Source organism: Apteryx mantelli, chromosome 6 (assembly GCF_036417845.1).
Source record: "Apteryx mantelli isolate bAptMan1 chromosome 6, bAptMan1.hap1, whole genome shotgun sequence".
Classification (NCBI taxonomy): domain Eukaryota; kingdom Metazoa; phylum Chordata; class Aves; order Apterygiformes; family Apterygidae; genus Apteryx; species Apteryx mantelli.
In genome coordinates, this window is record NC_089983.1 from 31280328 (window position 1) to 31295496 (window position 15169).

The window sequence follows — 15169 nt, forward strand, 5'->3', positions numbered from 1 at the left end:
CAGCCACGTGCTAGAGTTAGGCTCTTAATGCTTACTTTTTTGTTGTTTTTTTTTTTTTCCTTGTGAAATGGATAAACAAAATTTGTTTGTACAGTACACTTTGTGTAAAATACTAATAGAAAGCACTAAAGCCAGAGGTCTGACAGTTAAAGTTTGAGGCTGGGAGGCTTAGAGGCCAGTCTTTGGTTCAAAACTTGGCGACGAATCTGAGGGGTTTAATAGGATGGAGCTCTATCAGTGTTTGGGTTTCTGCAGTTGTACTAGGCTTTAGGAGAACAGTAGAAGCTCCTACAATTAGCCAGTAGCTGAGCCGGTGTTCAATTATATTAAATGTTTTAAATATTGTAGGATTTAGGAATTTTTAAATTGTAAGAACTTACCTATTGATCTTTAAAAAGACTTAACTACTCCTGCCTGGTCCACATCATCTCCCCCAGGAGCAAGAAGGGGAACCAACTCATGACCAGTGACTCGGAACCTGATTTCCAATCTCTTTCTGGAACAGGTCAGTTATGTGCTGTCCCCAACTGCGTACTTACTGTTAGAGTTGCATCAAGTACACTGCTAACAGCTACACACTACTTGCCCATATAGATAGAGCACTGCATGTTTTAGTGCGATTCCACTCACAAATGGAGCAGCTTGCAAGACTGAGCTATACTATTCATTAAATGGTGAAGTATTTTCAAGTGACAGTAGGTATTTAAAACACTGTACCACACTGCATACTTGTTCTGGGTCTTGCAATGTAAAAATAGAAATTGAAAATTAGTTAGGATAAATATTTATTTTCACATAACATTTCTTAATTGTGAAAAACACAATAGTCTATTCACATGTACACATAAACTTTTGTAATAAATTACATCCAAGAAATTGAGTAATTTTGACCAGGAATATGAAATTAGAAGTAAATATAACACTAGATTTGCTGTATATTGTGTGTGATTTCAGAATGTTGAGATTAACATTGGAACAGCATTAAAATTCACACACGAACAGAGTGACTGTAAAAAAACTCTCTGAAATACTGAACAGAAATACAGAAATGCCATTGAATACACTGATTTCTTAATATTCTAAGAGTTGGTCAAGTGAAACTAATACACTTTGATTGTATACATTATCTGTAACAAAGTCAGCAACATATTAAAACACCACCAGGCTGCTTTCGGGACAAACCAGTATTGAACTTCTATACTAGCCTTAAAACAATTGGAATCTTACAATTTATCAAGTACACAAAAAAAGCATTTAACCTTAATGCATCAGCATTTTTCCTAAACTTATAAATACAAACATTTAATTGTATGTAAATCCTTCTTTGTGTCCATTAGATTTCCCCCCCCCCCATAAAAATGACCTTTGATGGGCTTTGATAATACTAAGTAGAATTTAGAACAGTGACCCTATTGGTCTGCAACAAAATGCAGTTATTGTTTATGGCTAAAGTAGTAAAACATACATACACACTCACGCACACAAAAACATTGGAAGGAGTATTTTAAATGTGCTGAATATGAAAAGTTATTCACAGGAGGTCAATGGAAAGGTTATTGTGTTTTGGAAAGCTAGGGGATGTTAAAGCCCTGTAAATGAGTTTATAAAGATTACAAGACTGTAGACTCTCATTCCTAGGATTCAAAGCAAAAACACAATGATGAGAGTTAGCCTTCATTTCATCATTTAAAAATTTGTCTTAAAAAAATTCAAAAATTAGTGAATTTCAAATAATCCATAAAACTTTTGCTCCACTTCTCTATTAATCTTGCAGTACTTGTTTTACACAAAAAAACAGCTTGAAGGATCATGCCATAACAAAATCTGTTATGAAAAACTTCTTTGTAATGGCTTTAAAGCCACATCTTTGCAATGTTGTTTTTAATCTTTTAATCAATATGTACTTGATGGAATAGTGAAAAGAGCTGTAACAAAAGTAACAAGAGGCTACCTATGTAAGTATTATACACAGTGATGGCTGGAATAAAGACAACTGGTTTGCAGTTGTTAGTAGAGCGAGAGAGAGAAAGGACAATATAAACACGCCATTTACGTCACTGTATTTTAGGCAATAGAGAGAAAAATCATTGGGCAGGTAATATAACTGCATGTGGCATATTGTTTATATTTACAAAAGTCCTATTATAAAATAATGGATTCATTAATGACATAATGCAGTTGTTTGGCCTACCATGGAAACATTCGTACAATACAAGATAAGATATTGTAATCACAGATTGCATTTTAGCAAATACTGTACCAAAGTTTCACATCAAAGGATGTGGTGGTGTTTTTCAAATAATGTGAGAAAATGTGTTTTAATATATATTTTTATATATATATATGTATATATAGACTATGTTCCAGTTACATACAAATTTGAATATTAAATATACTGTATTAAATCAAGGAAAACTGCACAAATACAGAAAGAATCTGACCCTGCAATCCCCATTGCAAGAATAATCCATGACTTCAAAAGAACAGCTTGAGGAGGAAAGGGTTATCCTCGTTAGTGTTCATAGGGTCAGATCAGTTGTCACTTTAAAAACATCTTTAATGTTTACTTGTTAATTTTGGTCTCTTAAAAACATTTACTTGAGTTAAACGATTTAAAAGAAAAATGGAACGAGTGTTTCAAGTTCATATTGAATGAAGATTATTAAGGATTCTCACACAGAAAAAGTAGCAAAATACAGTACAAACCTATTAACAAGTAAGTTGAATTTGAAAGAAACTATGTGACCCAAGTACTGATGAATGGCCAACACCAGCAAAGAAAGTGAAGATTTTTTGCATTGACTACTGCAGACTTTTGCACACGTATTGGACAATGCAGACATTCAGACAAAGTGAAATGAGACAAATATTGCACTATATTACCTGTGCTAGTTTGGGATGACAGACAAAAGGTTACAAGATCAAATTAGTCATATTTAATGGTTGTGGCACTCCTTTCATTCATTTGTAAAAAATTAATTGAAGAAAGAGTCATAGACAAGTCTCCCAGTCAACACCTTTCCCTGAGTCAGCTTTCTTCTCTCTTCTGATTTCAACACTAGGAAAAGAAAGGAAAAGAAAAGTTACAGGAGCACTATCATATGTGATAATGATTTACCTGAAAACCAACACTGCACTGATATTTTAATTAATTTTTCATGCTGCATAGCACAAACTGGGAAGCAAGTGAAAGCTGCTGTGTTGAATGGTGCAGAAGAAGACATCAGCCAGCATTTTAGTGATGAGGTAGGTAGAAAACTTAAGATGTACAGGCAGACAGCATGCAAGCAGAGATAGCCACTTTTTTTTTTTTTTTTTTTCCAAATACAACTGTTAAGCCATTAAATAATGGCAGTGGTATACTTTTCAGGCACTATCAGCATTTTCTTAAATGCCACAAACAAGAAGTTACAGGAAATATTTCTTTGCTTTAGCATGTATTCTGTTGCTCAATTGCCATTCACAAGAAATGTATCTGAAGAGACAGAGCAGTGCAAGCCAAATTACAACTGTTATATTTGGCTTTCAGTCTGTATTGGGGAGAGCAGGAGAAGGTGGTAAAGGGGGAATGACAATATTCCCCACTTGGAGCTCAGTTTAATATATACTTGCTCTTTTATACATGTTATCAGGAAACCTTTTTTTAAAAAAGGTTTACAAGGCAGATCTAGGCAATATCACTAAGAAATCTGAAGCAGAGTTCGAATTTGGATTCAGCTTTTTTTCCCCAGTTAAAACACTGTTGATTTGCCTACAGAAAGATGTGCAAAGCAGATGATTTTTGTTTGTGATGAGGGTCCTAATTTATAACAGCTTAAATACAAAAAAAAAGTCATGTTTTTGCAATGAGTTTTAATCACACTATTGAAATGCAAAGAGGCTTTCAAAACACAGGCAAATCAAGCCTTCAACAAAGAGCGACAAGGGTATCTTAAAAAAGATGTTCTGAGAACAAACCTGTACCAAGCACATAACATACCAGGTTTCATGGGAATAATTCCTTAACTAGAATGAATGAGAAATAGGCTGAGTTACACAAGGCTTAAAGAAATCAAGATCAATTCTCAAATTCTTAATACAATTCATGCACAATTTTACAATCATCTGATATATTTCTTCATGTAAAAAAATGCTTTAAGGCTAGAATTCAGTTCAGCCAAAGCTTACTTCTATGCCTATGGCAGCTTCCAGAGGTGTTAATGGAAATAGGTAAAGAATACCAAATTCTGCCACTTCAACTCCAAATGTGTCACCTTCTGTGATAGAACTGGTATGTTAAACTTTCTGCATACAAAGGGTATGCAAACAAATTCTTGAGAGTGGATTTAAAGTATATTATCCACTCAGGAACTGCACATGTGCTTTGAAAAGGCAGTAAAGTTTCTTCATGCTCTGCACACTTTTGGCATATCTATCTGCTCTATGAGTTAGAACAAAAGTACTCCTGGTTTTGTAAATTTGTACCTTGACTTCCTATAGAAGCAGCTCCATCTAGGAAGGAATACATGGGATGCATCTTCCTGATGGTCTACAGCACAAGTCATTTCCATCATTCATAAATTCACCAGAAGAAAAAATATGAGCAGACTGTTTTCTACATGGCATGTCTTCCTGGATTAAGCTTTTAAATCTAGAACAAGACATCTATAGCTCTAGGCTGCACTAACTGAATTCATAGAGTTAATTTAAGCACACGGAGGCAAGTAAAGGGTCTTAGGAATGGATTCCACAAAAAAGCAAAACAGCAGGCATCAGTACAGCAGTACAGTACCATAATTTGTTCTAATTTTATAATTAACTTTTATTATTTAATATTGAATATTAAAATTTTAATTTTATATAAATATTTCATAATATAACCTAATATTAATGTAAAATATATGCTATTAAATATAAAAATAATACTCGATTGTAATATTTATTATACAATATTATTTTGGGCTCTTAGTATGGGAAAGTAGACCTGATTAAAGGAAAAAGAAGTACTAAATGCTTCTGTAGTTGATTTTCAAAAAGCATCAGTAAAATTAATTTCAGAATAAGAAAACAATTTTTTTTTCCCTACAGTAAGATACCTTCACAGAAGGAAGTTGTATAATGTGATACTGGTGGTCTTGATCATTTGCACAAATTATTCTTACGACTGGCACCAATCCAAGCATTTTTTATATATTTTCAGTACTTACCTAGAACCAAATTATACCTTCATGTAATAGCACATGCATTTAGGAATATAATGTTTCTTTAGCTCTGTCTCTAATATGATTTAAGATTATTGTTAAGATTATGGTTGTACTGATCAGAAAGCAAGCTCTCTGGATTTAAAAAGTTCTTTGAAACTACTTCTGTCTGGGAATATGAGACATTCTAGAGCACATGAAAAAGTAGGATTTCAGATTTTTTAAGAGTTGTTTGTTTACAACAGGACACTTCTACCTAAAACCCTAAAACTAGACTGTGATCTCTTAGTTCCTTTTGACCTGAGTCCTTGTTTTCATCAGCAAAGATACCAGATCAGATTAAAAACCTAGGTTCAATTGAAGGTCCTCATTAAATAATGAACTTCTATTTTACTGCAAATTATCTTTTACCAGTGTTTTCTGAGCCACAGTCTATGTGGATGATCCTTGTTCAAAGGATCTTTGAAAATTTCAGGAAAAAAAAAATTATATATACATACCCACATATATACATGTGTGTATACACATATGCACACACATAATCCATCTCATAGCCTCAAAGAAGCAGTATCGATCAGAAAAATTGCAACTACTGCATACCACATGGCTGTGAATGTATCACATAAGTTTCTTCTCATTCTCAAGGCTTTCACAGCCTGGACACCATACCCACATAAGAAAAACCTACTGTACATCCCTCTCCATGCACCACGCTAACTAACTTCACTGTGACTGGATCCTTTTCAGCCCATGTGTAGGGTGGAAGACAAAACAAACAGAACTGCACTGCTATTTTGACTGACAGTAAAATAGCATTAATGACATTAGTGAGCTGCTTCATGGGTCTGATTCTCTGGTCATCAACTGTTCATCTTGTTTATGCTGTCTAGGCAAAGGAACAACACTGAAAGGCAGCATGCCATTTTGGGGTGACAAAATTAAAAAAATATATTTCTTGACACTTTCTTTTCCCCTTACAGCATCTTCTCCCCAAAAAACAATGACTAGATGTTTCAAACATCAAGCTTGTTTTAAACACTAGATTTAGAAATAGGCAGAATGTCATTTTACATTTAAAAAACTACACAACTACTGCAAAAAATACATTAGGAATGAACTCAAGTTAGCACTTAAATATACTTGTCTACTGTTTCTAATTTTAATACACGATGTATTTCAAATGATCATATTAAGGACTTTTATGAAGATATTTTTACCTTCCTATTTGAGATTTCCTTTCATTCTGTCTCCCCAAAAGTTGCACACAAAGTCATTTGGGTTCCTAGATGACACCACTTAGAATAGGAAGATACAATCAAGGAAAAGGTTGAGGGCCAGGGTCTTACCTTTGGGGAATCAGCTTCTAGAGTGATTAGGAAGGGGAGCTTATGACAAAAATGTGACATGAAACAATTAAGTAGAAAATACTGTTAAATTTAGAATTTATGGAAACAGAGGAAAATCTCTCCTACAGTACCACTGTCCTTGTATTTAATATGTCCTTATTCCCATAATTGTCTAGCACAGATAAAATGTCCTGGCTTCACTTTACATTTATCTGGACTAAACTTTAAAGGGTATTCAACTGTTTTGAGTACAAGTGACGTAGATAGATAGAAATACGACCAGAAGTGATGCAATCTTAGAATATATTTTTTAAAACCAAATGTTAGTAGATTGCATTAAGAGTACTAGGCTCTTCATGTAGATATTTCCAGGGCAACGACGACCACTTCTTTTTTAAGAGGAAAGAACAAACAAGCAAGCAAAACACAACACCTGTTGTGCAACAGTCAGGTGTAGGCTGGTGGTTCATTACACAAGCATCAAGCATGCTCAACTTCATTTTCCACTGTAGTGCAACTAAGTAGCATGCAAATATTTGTGCTATTTTTACATACACAGTGAATTTGTGTTTTGAGCTCAAAATATTTTGATTGGACATAAGTAACAGGAATCCTCAAGAAATCAAATTGCAAGGTGCTAGAAATCTATTTCCTAGTAAAATATTCTAATATTTTGCCTGACACCAGTATATAAAGTATACTGTAGTAAAAAAAAATTAAAACCTTTTAGAAGGAAAGCTTGACTCCTTATCTTTTGCATTCTCTGAGGAAATCAGCAATGTCTTCCACACAGCAGTTTTTGCCATTTCATCAGAAATGTTTATCACAGATGGGTCATCTCTAGGCAAGAGTAAAAGTAAATGCATAATAAAACAATGAACACTTTGTTACTTATTAATTCTACAAAAGCCCTTGAAAATGGATAATGATGATAATAAATAAGTGCAACATAAGTCAAGAAATTATGTTAAAATTCAAGAATCCTGAACAATGGACTTAGATACTCTCCTAATGCATTTTAGCACTTTTTTAGTATTTTCCTCTCCAACAGCAAAATAATCCTTGTAACATCAATAAAATATATCAAGTGTTACTTCCAACTTATAGATGGAGAAAAATGAGGAACTGTGAAGTTAAATAATTTGTCCAAGGTCTCACAGGCCTAGCGGCTCTCAAACTGTATATGCTCTCAAACATCAGCTGCTTTTAAAACTATTTTAAAAGCAGTCAAAAACTTCAAGAAAGTCAAAGATTTAAGTGATTAATAATTCTTTTAAATGCCCCTATTAAAGAAATCAGTAGCTTTAAGCAGCCCTTTGTAAGCATGATTTATGCCGTTAGCTTTTTCTGGACTGCTCTGAGTATGTGTTTGTACACTTAGTAAACTCGGTTACACAGTTTTTTGGGGAACCAATTTATCAATCATTGTCTTGATTCCTCTTTTTAGCTGTAGGCCTGTGACCCTTACAGTAGAAAAGGTTAGATATTATTCAGGCAGCTTAGAGCTACATAAGCAAACACACTATAGATAAATATAGGTCACACCTCAAGATAAATTAAGCTAAGTACTGCTAATATAAAATAGAGTAAAAGGATATTTGTTAATAGAATAAAAGGAAAAAAGAACAAAAAATGAACACCATAAATGTGATGCATTGAAAGTAAGAAATAAGCCAGTATTTTTCAAACACACAGAAGATAAAATAGTATACCTGTTTCCCTTAGGATACATTAGGGTAACTTTATATTAAATTATAAGAGAAGGCTACTCTAAAACTGTGTTCCTATGAACTCATGTTAATGCAGAAGTTCCTATCAGCAGACACTCCAAGTCTTTATTAAGAACTTTCTTTCTGAAAACTGTGTAAATGAGAATAAGTCCTTACAGTCATGTACCTATGGTACATGTATATGGTACATGTGTATAGTACCTATAACACAGGTTGTCATGCTTTTTGTATCATGTATTTATTATCTATACTGGATTGATCTTAATTCACTTACTGTATCATACAGCTAGGATCTTAATTAGAATGTTTTAAAATGTATTACTGTAAGACCCTAATTTTTCTAGGGTGTGTTCCTGGTCTCTCTTGGCTCCATGCTAGAGTCAGGGTGAAAGGAGTGACCTGCTGTACATCTTCCCTTTGCATCATGCATGTCAGAAGCTAAGGTCCACTATTAACAGCCTGATCCTTCAGTCCTGTTCAAGGGAAAATTTCTAACTAGTGTGTGCTTTTCTTAGAGAATGTAGGATCATGTGGAAAGACTAGAAAGGGGTCATGAAAAACTCCACTGTATGTTTTAGTTCACCTATCTGTACTCTGCTACCAAACACATCCTCCTGACATTCACCGAGCATTAAGAATAAATATTGTGGCATGATTATTTAATTTAATTGCAACTCACCTAAAAGAGGAAAGGTATATTTTACCTGTAATGTCCTTCTAGTGGTAACTGAACAGTCCCTTCCTCTTCCATTGCTAACATACTTTGCTCTTCCTAGGAGGAAGGAATTTACATGTGAGAGATGATACGATGTTGTGAAAAGTGAAATTTATGTACTTTAATTCATTTCCTCCTTTTGCTTAACATTAAGTATTTATTAAAATAAGGATACTTTTCAACTGTTCTAAATTTAAATATCTGACATTTTAAAAGCTGTATTTTAAAGATAACTCTTCACTTAATGTTATTTTCCAATGCCAAAGACAGGAGACACTTTTGTAACAATAAAGAAAGAGAAAAGTTAATAACACAGAGTGAGCAATCTGTATGGTGAATTTTAAATTCCATGCATGAGAAGATACATATTCATTGCACTGTTAACATGCACAAATTAGGAAGCTGGATTTAAGTTTCCACAGTTTTATTATTGGTAAAGTTTTATTGCAGTGAAAGGCAGTGAAATAAGAGACCAAAATTAGTTTTCCCTTAAACAGTGAAAAACGTATTCTATGAGTAACAAGGAGTAAAAAGAACTAGGAAAAATATATACCAAAAATATTTTTTGTCAAATAGTTACAAATTCATGGAATCTTTATCTCAGGGGCGAGGGAGAACAAAACAACATCCTTCAAGCACCATGCTCAGCCTGTAACAACCAGGGAAAATAAGTTCTCTCCATTTTTCAGAACGTAAATCTGAAGCATCTCTAAGAAATCTAGGTTTAATTTAGATTGCGTAAGATCAAGGTTTTCTTGGTCCTAAGGTCAAGGGTTTGTGCTGTTCAAAGGAAGAGTCTGGAGCTTGCCATGCCACACAGCCTGTTATGTCAGGAAAACCACAGCACCTCTCAGAAGAGCTCCACGTTACCTATAAACTTAAACTTCAGAAAGAACAGTAGCTTAATACCTAAATTACAGGCAACAGTGTGGCCAGGTGATTCTACGTACCCTCACACAATGCCGTCCAGCTCTTGTTGTAATCAAGTGAACCATGGAAATAAGAGTCCATGTATTATGTAGCAGGGCAGCTGCCAGAAGGTTGACGTGCCTTTGCGTGAACATAACCATCAAATCCTGCGCTAGACTGCTGCACTCTGTGTGTATGAAAAAGACAGGCACACACCAACCTCTTTTATCCCCTTATTAGCTGGCTTTTTAACAGTTTTTCCCTGGTGCTTCTTGGAAAGAGTGAACTAAAGTGACATTGGCTTTCCCCAAAAGAGAGGCTTAGAGAGGCTTGGCAGATGACATCAGATCACCCAAAAACCCACATGCACCACACGTATTGATAATTTGGTACTAGCTGGAAGAGTCGGTACAATTTTCCAAATAGAACATACGTCCCTTCTACACAGAAATTTATTTCCTCTAAGTTTTACTATTACAACTATTTAAAAAGTCAAAACATTTTTTTTCTCCAAATGTTCAGTCCTGTCTCAAAGAGACTTAGCTGATTAACATCAAAGTGGCTTCCAGAGGAGATATGTGAGAAGGCATATATAATATCCACTATAAATGTACAAAGCCCTAGAAAAAATGGCCTAAAAATGTAAAAACAACTTAAGTGATGAAATTATGATCCAATCAAATAAGTATCAGATCTTGTCAACTATATTTCTGAATATTCTTGTGGGTAGGATATTTCTATTTTTAAAAGCCGTGTGATAGCAACTCTCCAATTAATTCTTTAGGCTACATGTCAGAAGTTTTATTACTAGTTAATTTTGTCATTTCCAGGCTTCACAGTTTCTTAAGTTTTTGACAGTTAAACAGTTTTAATAATAGCTCCAAATATTTAGAAATGCCAAAATATGTAAAAATAACCTCTCAGCATAGACAGTGAATGAAATAAAGTAACACCAGTAGATTTTCCCAGTTTTGTTTTCTGATGCTGTGCTATCAAGCATGGGAAAGAAAGTGACATATAACCAAAACATAAGGATATCAGGGAAAGAATTCTTTTCAATAACCAGACCCACATGAAGAGGGTCCTGATTACTTTCGGTTCATCTGAGTTGTGATGACAAGAGACCTTGTGATGAAACAACTCTCTGGTTTGCTTTAGTTCAAGGGAGAAAGTAATGAACCACATCTTTTAATTTCAGTTTTACACACAGATACTACATAGTGAATAATAATTATGATATTTATCACCTAGGTAGATGTCTCAAAGAAGAAAGTAAAGTTGTAGTTCCCTGGGTTACCGCTGAGACAGTGAGTTGTCAAAGGTCACAAAAGAATCAAAAAGGCATATAAATCTAGTTTTTGTAGTTGTGTGTTTAACTTATTAGCTCATGTCCTATTTCTGCAAATCGACTTACCAGTGGGAATCCTTACACACAATTTCATTGTCCTCAGATCACATCTCAGGGCAACCTTGAAGATAAATTGCTGATTTATCCATTCACATTGTTTACTTCTTGGAATACTCTTGTATCACCAAAAGGTTATGCCTCAAGGGTCCTAAGTTTTGCAGAGGTCTTCAGGACATCGGAGAGGTCATATGCTTGGCTGTCCTCAGAGTACTCCCGCCTGAATTGACTACAGCCTGCCAACCTCTACACCACAGTGTAGTCTGCACCTTCATGTCCCCCTGCCTCCCCAGCCTTGCACAGTGCCTCTCTCCAAAAATGCTGGTGCAGAAGCATTGACATATCCTGGCACTGACATATCCTACCTACTACTCCTGCAGTTAGTGCTTCTCAATCAAGACCTGTCCTTCATTTACATGGGCCAATGATTTAGGGACACAGTATTCATGTCCCCTAATGGTTGACATTGATCAAGTAAATAAATACCAGTGACAGAGGAGAAAAACTTCAGTCCCAAACAGAAAGCACAGCTTGGTGAGGTGCTATATGCATTAGATATTTGCAAATTGCCTGGACCTGGTGAATTTAAAGAGTTGACTGCTGAAACTTCCATCACAAACTGCCCATCTTTAAGAATTTATGAAAAAGGTACTAGAAAATTAGAAGAAGGGCTGGTTTTACATAACTTTAAAAAGGATGAAAAAGAAGACAGAGACTAGGAATAGCAAACCTAGAAGCTTAACTTCAGTTTTGGGAAAAGCACTCAAATAACCATGCATACACAAACACGAAGAAAAACAAATTTTGACTTTAGTTTTCAAAATTGTTTTATATGATATTCAAACACAAAACCTAGGAAGCATGGGCTAGATGAAAATACTATCCAAGTTGCAAAACTGGTTAGAAAACTAGAGTCAAAAAGTAGTTATCAGTGTTTCACTGTCAAAATACAGGAATGTTCTGAGTAGAATTCTGTGAGAATCTGTCCTGTATTAACATTGTATCATGCCTCTAAAACGCTGCAATGTTCTCCTCAGCATCACCAGCAGGGACCACACCAGTCCTGATATAGCATCAAAATACCCCAGGCACCTGAGGGCTTTAGTATAAACACAGGTATGTCACTCCACCCTCATCTGAGTGGGTCTCAGGAGCAACCCCAGAGAATATTGTAGACATTATGCTATATGATTTTACAGCAGCATAAAAATCCGCATCTAATAGACATTCACATCAAAGATACCATATTAGATTTGTAACCTTAAGATAACATAGGAAAAATATGAAAATACTGAAGTCTGGGTACATTTAATAAGTTTGCCTGTTGCACAGAATACTTCTTGGTTATAAAATTTTCTCTAAATGTCTGAAGGAGAAATTCATAATGTGTTACAAACAAAAATTGAAACCATGACCCACCTCTTTCTCAGCATCTTCCAGTTTCTTTTTCTTGCTCTCAGGCATCAAATCATCTAACCAGCTGAGCTCCCGTTTAGTAAAAAAGAAATCCATGAGTTTTCGGACAAACACCAAAGCTAGGACCTGTAAAAGACACATATTCAAACAGCTTGTATAGGAGCACTTTCAAAAGTGACCACGGTTTAACAGTTGGAATTTTATCCTTTAATTTGGACAGGCAGATAGCTGGGCCTTTGTTGCTCAGATAAAGCATGGTTTGGAGCATTTAACAATCACTGATGTCAGTACATAAGATATCTCTTATTTTCAATTAGTGAAATAATCAAAGAGAAATTGCCAAAGCAGCAGAATGGATTTTTCTTTTATTTCAACAAGACACAGAACTATCAGTAAAGCTCCTCTGGCAATAAATAATCTTCCTTACTGAGTGAATGTACTTTCTGTGAAATGATTAAGCACTACTCCTTAAATAAAAACATCAAGTAATTAAAAAAAAAAAAAAAGGATCTAGAAGAATTTTCCCTAACAGAATTTACAGTTGGGCTATCCACAGATATAAATGGAGCACAACCTAGACTCAGACTTCTGGTTATATGTAGAATTTTTCTTTACTTATACAACATGAAGAATTGTGCTTGAATCTTCAGTCCAAAAATATTGTAATTACCTGTCCACAATTAATATTTTTTCTTCAATAATACCTACAAGTGAGAAGAAAATGGATTTTTAGGGTAAATAAAAAAAATATTTCATACCATCATAGGAAAGACAATGGCAGCTCTTGAAACCTTTATAATCCACAGGAGTACAAGACAACTCAGCTGAATTATAGTGAAGAGATGCACTTTTCTAAGAGGGACATGTCTCAGATAGATAAAATCTGGCTGATGCTTTGCAGGCATCCAGAATAACTTTATCCTATCAAAAAGCTGAAAGAGAAATATAAAAAATTTGCATTTTACCACCAAAATGAGCTGTAGGACCATCTATGCTGATATTCACACATTGCCTTACAATATCTTAAGGATCAGGCTTATTCTAAAGACAAAAACTGCATTTAGAAATTCAGGTGCACGGGAAGAGACTACCTCATTTACAATCATGAGCCATGAAGCTATACTAGCCCAATGGTGGTGGAAAACTCATTTTCTCTACAGTTGAGCCACCAGAGTAAGAATGAGACCCTGTATTATTTAAGTAAAGCTTAACTATTTGGTTACTCATCAGTCTCAAATTCCTTTCACTTTTAATCCTCGTTTGTCTCCCTAGATATTTCTATCATAGTTGTGCTCAGAGATCGGATTAGTCATACTCCAAGACACATCCTGCTCATAACTGCAAACCATGTTGTACACAAAGAAAATAAGTACTTTAAAATACTATTGCTAAGATTTCAAGTCAAGAACTCCGTAAGTTAGGCAAAGCCTGAATTCAAATTAAATGTGAATCTAATCAAAGTGAATGGAATCTAGTTGATCCCATTGGGTGTATGCGTTATTACACTGCCTTTCTAGCAAAATCAAAAATTTTGTTTTCCACTGAGCTCTGCTTGCTTTAGAACACACAAAGGTGATCTCTGCTGCATCTCTTCAGTCTTTATTTCCCATGAATTAAGCCCCTTTTTTTTCCAGTTCACTTCACCAGACACTTTATCCCAGCCTGCCCCCTTTTCTCCTATTGCACACAACAGGAGATATTCTTCACAAAAACACAAAAAAAGGGAAAGCCAGAAAGACAACTGCAAAGCCATTAGGAACACACATGAGAGGTTCATGTTTTTCAGACCTATTTGGCTCCATACTGACCCAAAGCAGTCACAGAGTTAAGGTCCACTAAGCCTTCAAGCTGCCAACTTTGGGTCAGCTGCTATGGCTCAGTGATGATGGTAGATGTACCGCTTTTCCCAGGAGGCAATAAACCATGCTGTATTCACACAATTTTCAGGAATTTGAAGTTTCAGGAATTTTTATTGGGCATGTGCAAAATGCATTTCTTAAAGGCTTATAATTTGGCCATATTTGAGCAGGGTTTTTTTTTCCCCACAGAAAGAGCAAAAAGCACATCCTCCCACAAAAGTCATCTTATCAAACCTCAATTCCTTGTCCCAACCTGGAGGAGGAAAAGGCGGGGAGGGTGCTAACACTTTTCCAAGTAAAGATAGCCAGATTTTAGCATGTTTTAAAAACATTCCTCCATATTGTATTACCCCATAGCCCTGTTCAGAGAAACAGCTGAATCATATCAAGTTAAAATTATCTATAAACCTCAGTAAAAGCCAAACTACACTTGTTAGAATTTCAACCCAAAAAGATTAGAGCTAGGCAAGGTTATAAAAGAAGAGTCTCTGAATAGGAAATATCAGTCAAAAATAAGAGATATTTGCAGCTTTGCCTATAAATAATAAAGAGAGCAAAAAAACCCACAAGACATTTTTAACTCACAATCAAAAAATTAAATAAACTGAA

General features: G+C 35.0%; 1 protein-coding gene and 1 long non-coding RNA gene across 2 annotated transcripts in view; one reads left to right on the forward strand and one right to left on the reverse strand.

Moving 5' to 3' along the window:
• Positions 1–402: 402 nt before the first annotated feature.
• LOC106499135 (uncharacterized) lies at positions 403–4742 on the forward strand. Its single transcript, XR_001295103.1, has 3 exons — positions 403–505; positions 3170–3246; positions 4480–4742. It is a non-coding gene; the product is annotated as an uncharacterized lncRNA (long non-coding RNA).
• The window catches only part of SLC4A10 (solute carrier family 4 member 10), a 124725-nt gene continuing 112547 nt past the window's right edge, over positions 2992–15169 (reverse strand). Inside the window, exons 21-25 of the mRNA XM_067298548.1 lie at positions 13460–13633; positions 12705–12827; positions 8961–9028; positions 7250–7366; positions 2992–3058 (exon numbers count right to left, since the gene is read on the reverse strand). Of these exons, the coding sequence (XP_067154649.1) occupies positions 2992–3058; positions 7250–7366; positions 8961–9028; positions 12705–12827; positions 13460–13633 (549 nt within the window). The remainder of the gene's footprint in view (positions 3059–7249; positions 7367–8960; positions 9029–12704; positions 12828–13459; positions 13634–15169) is intronic.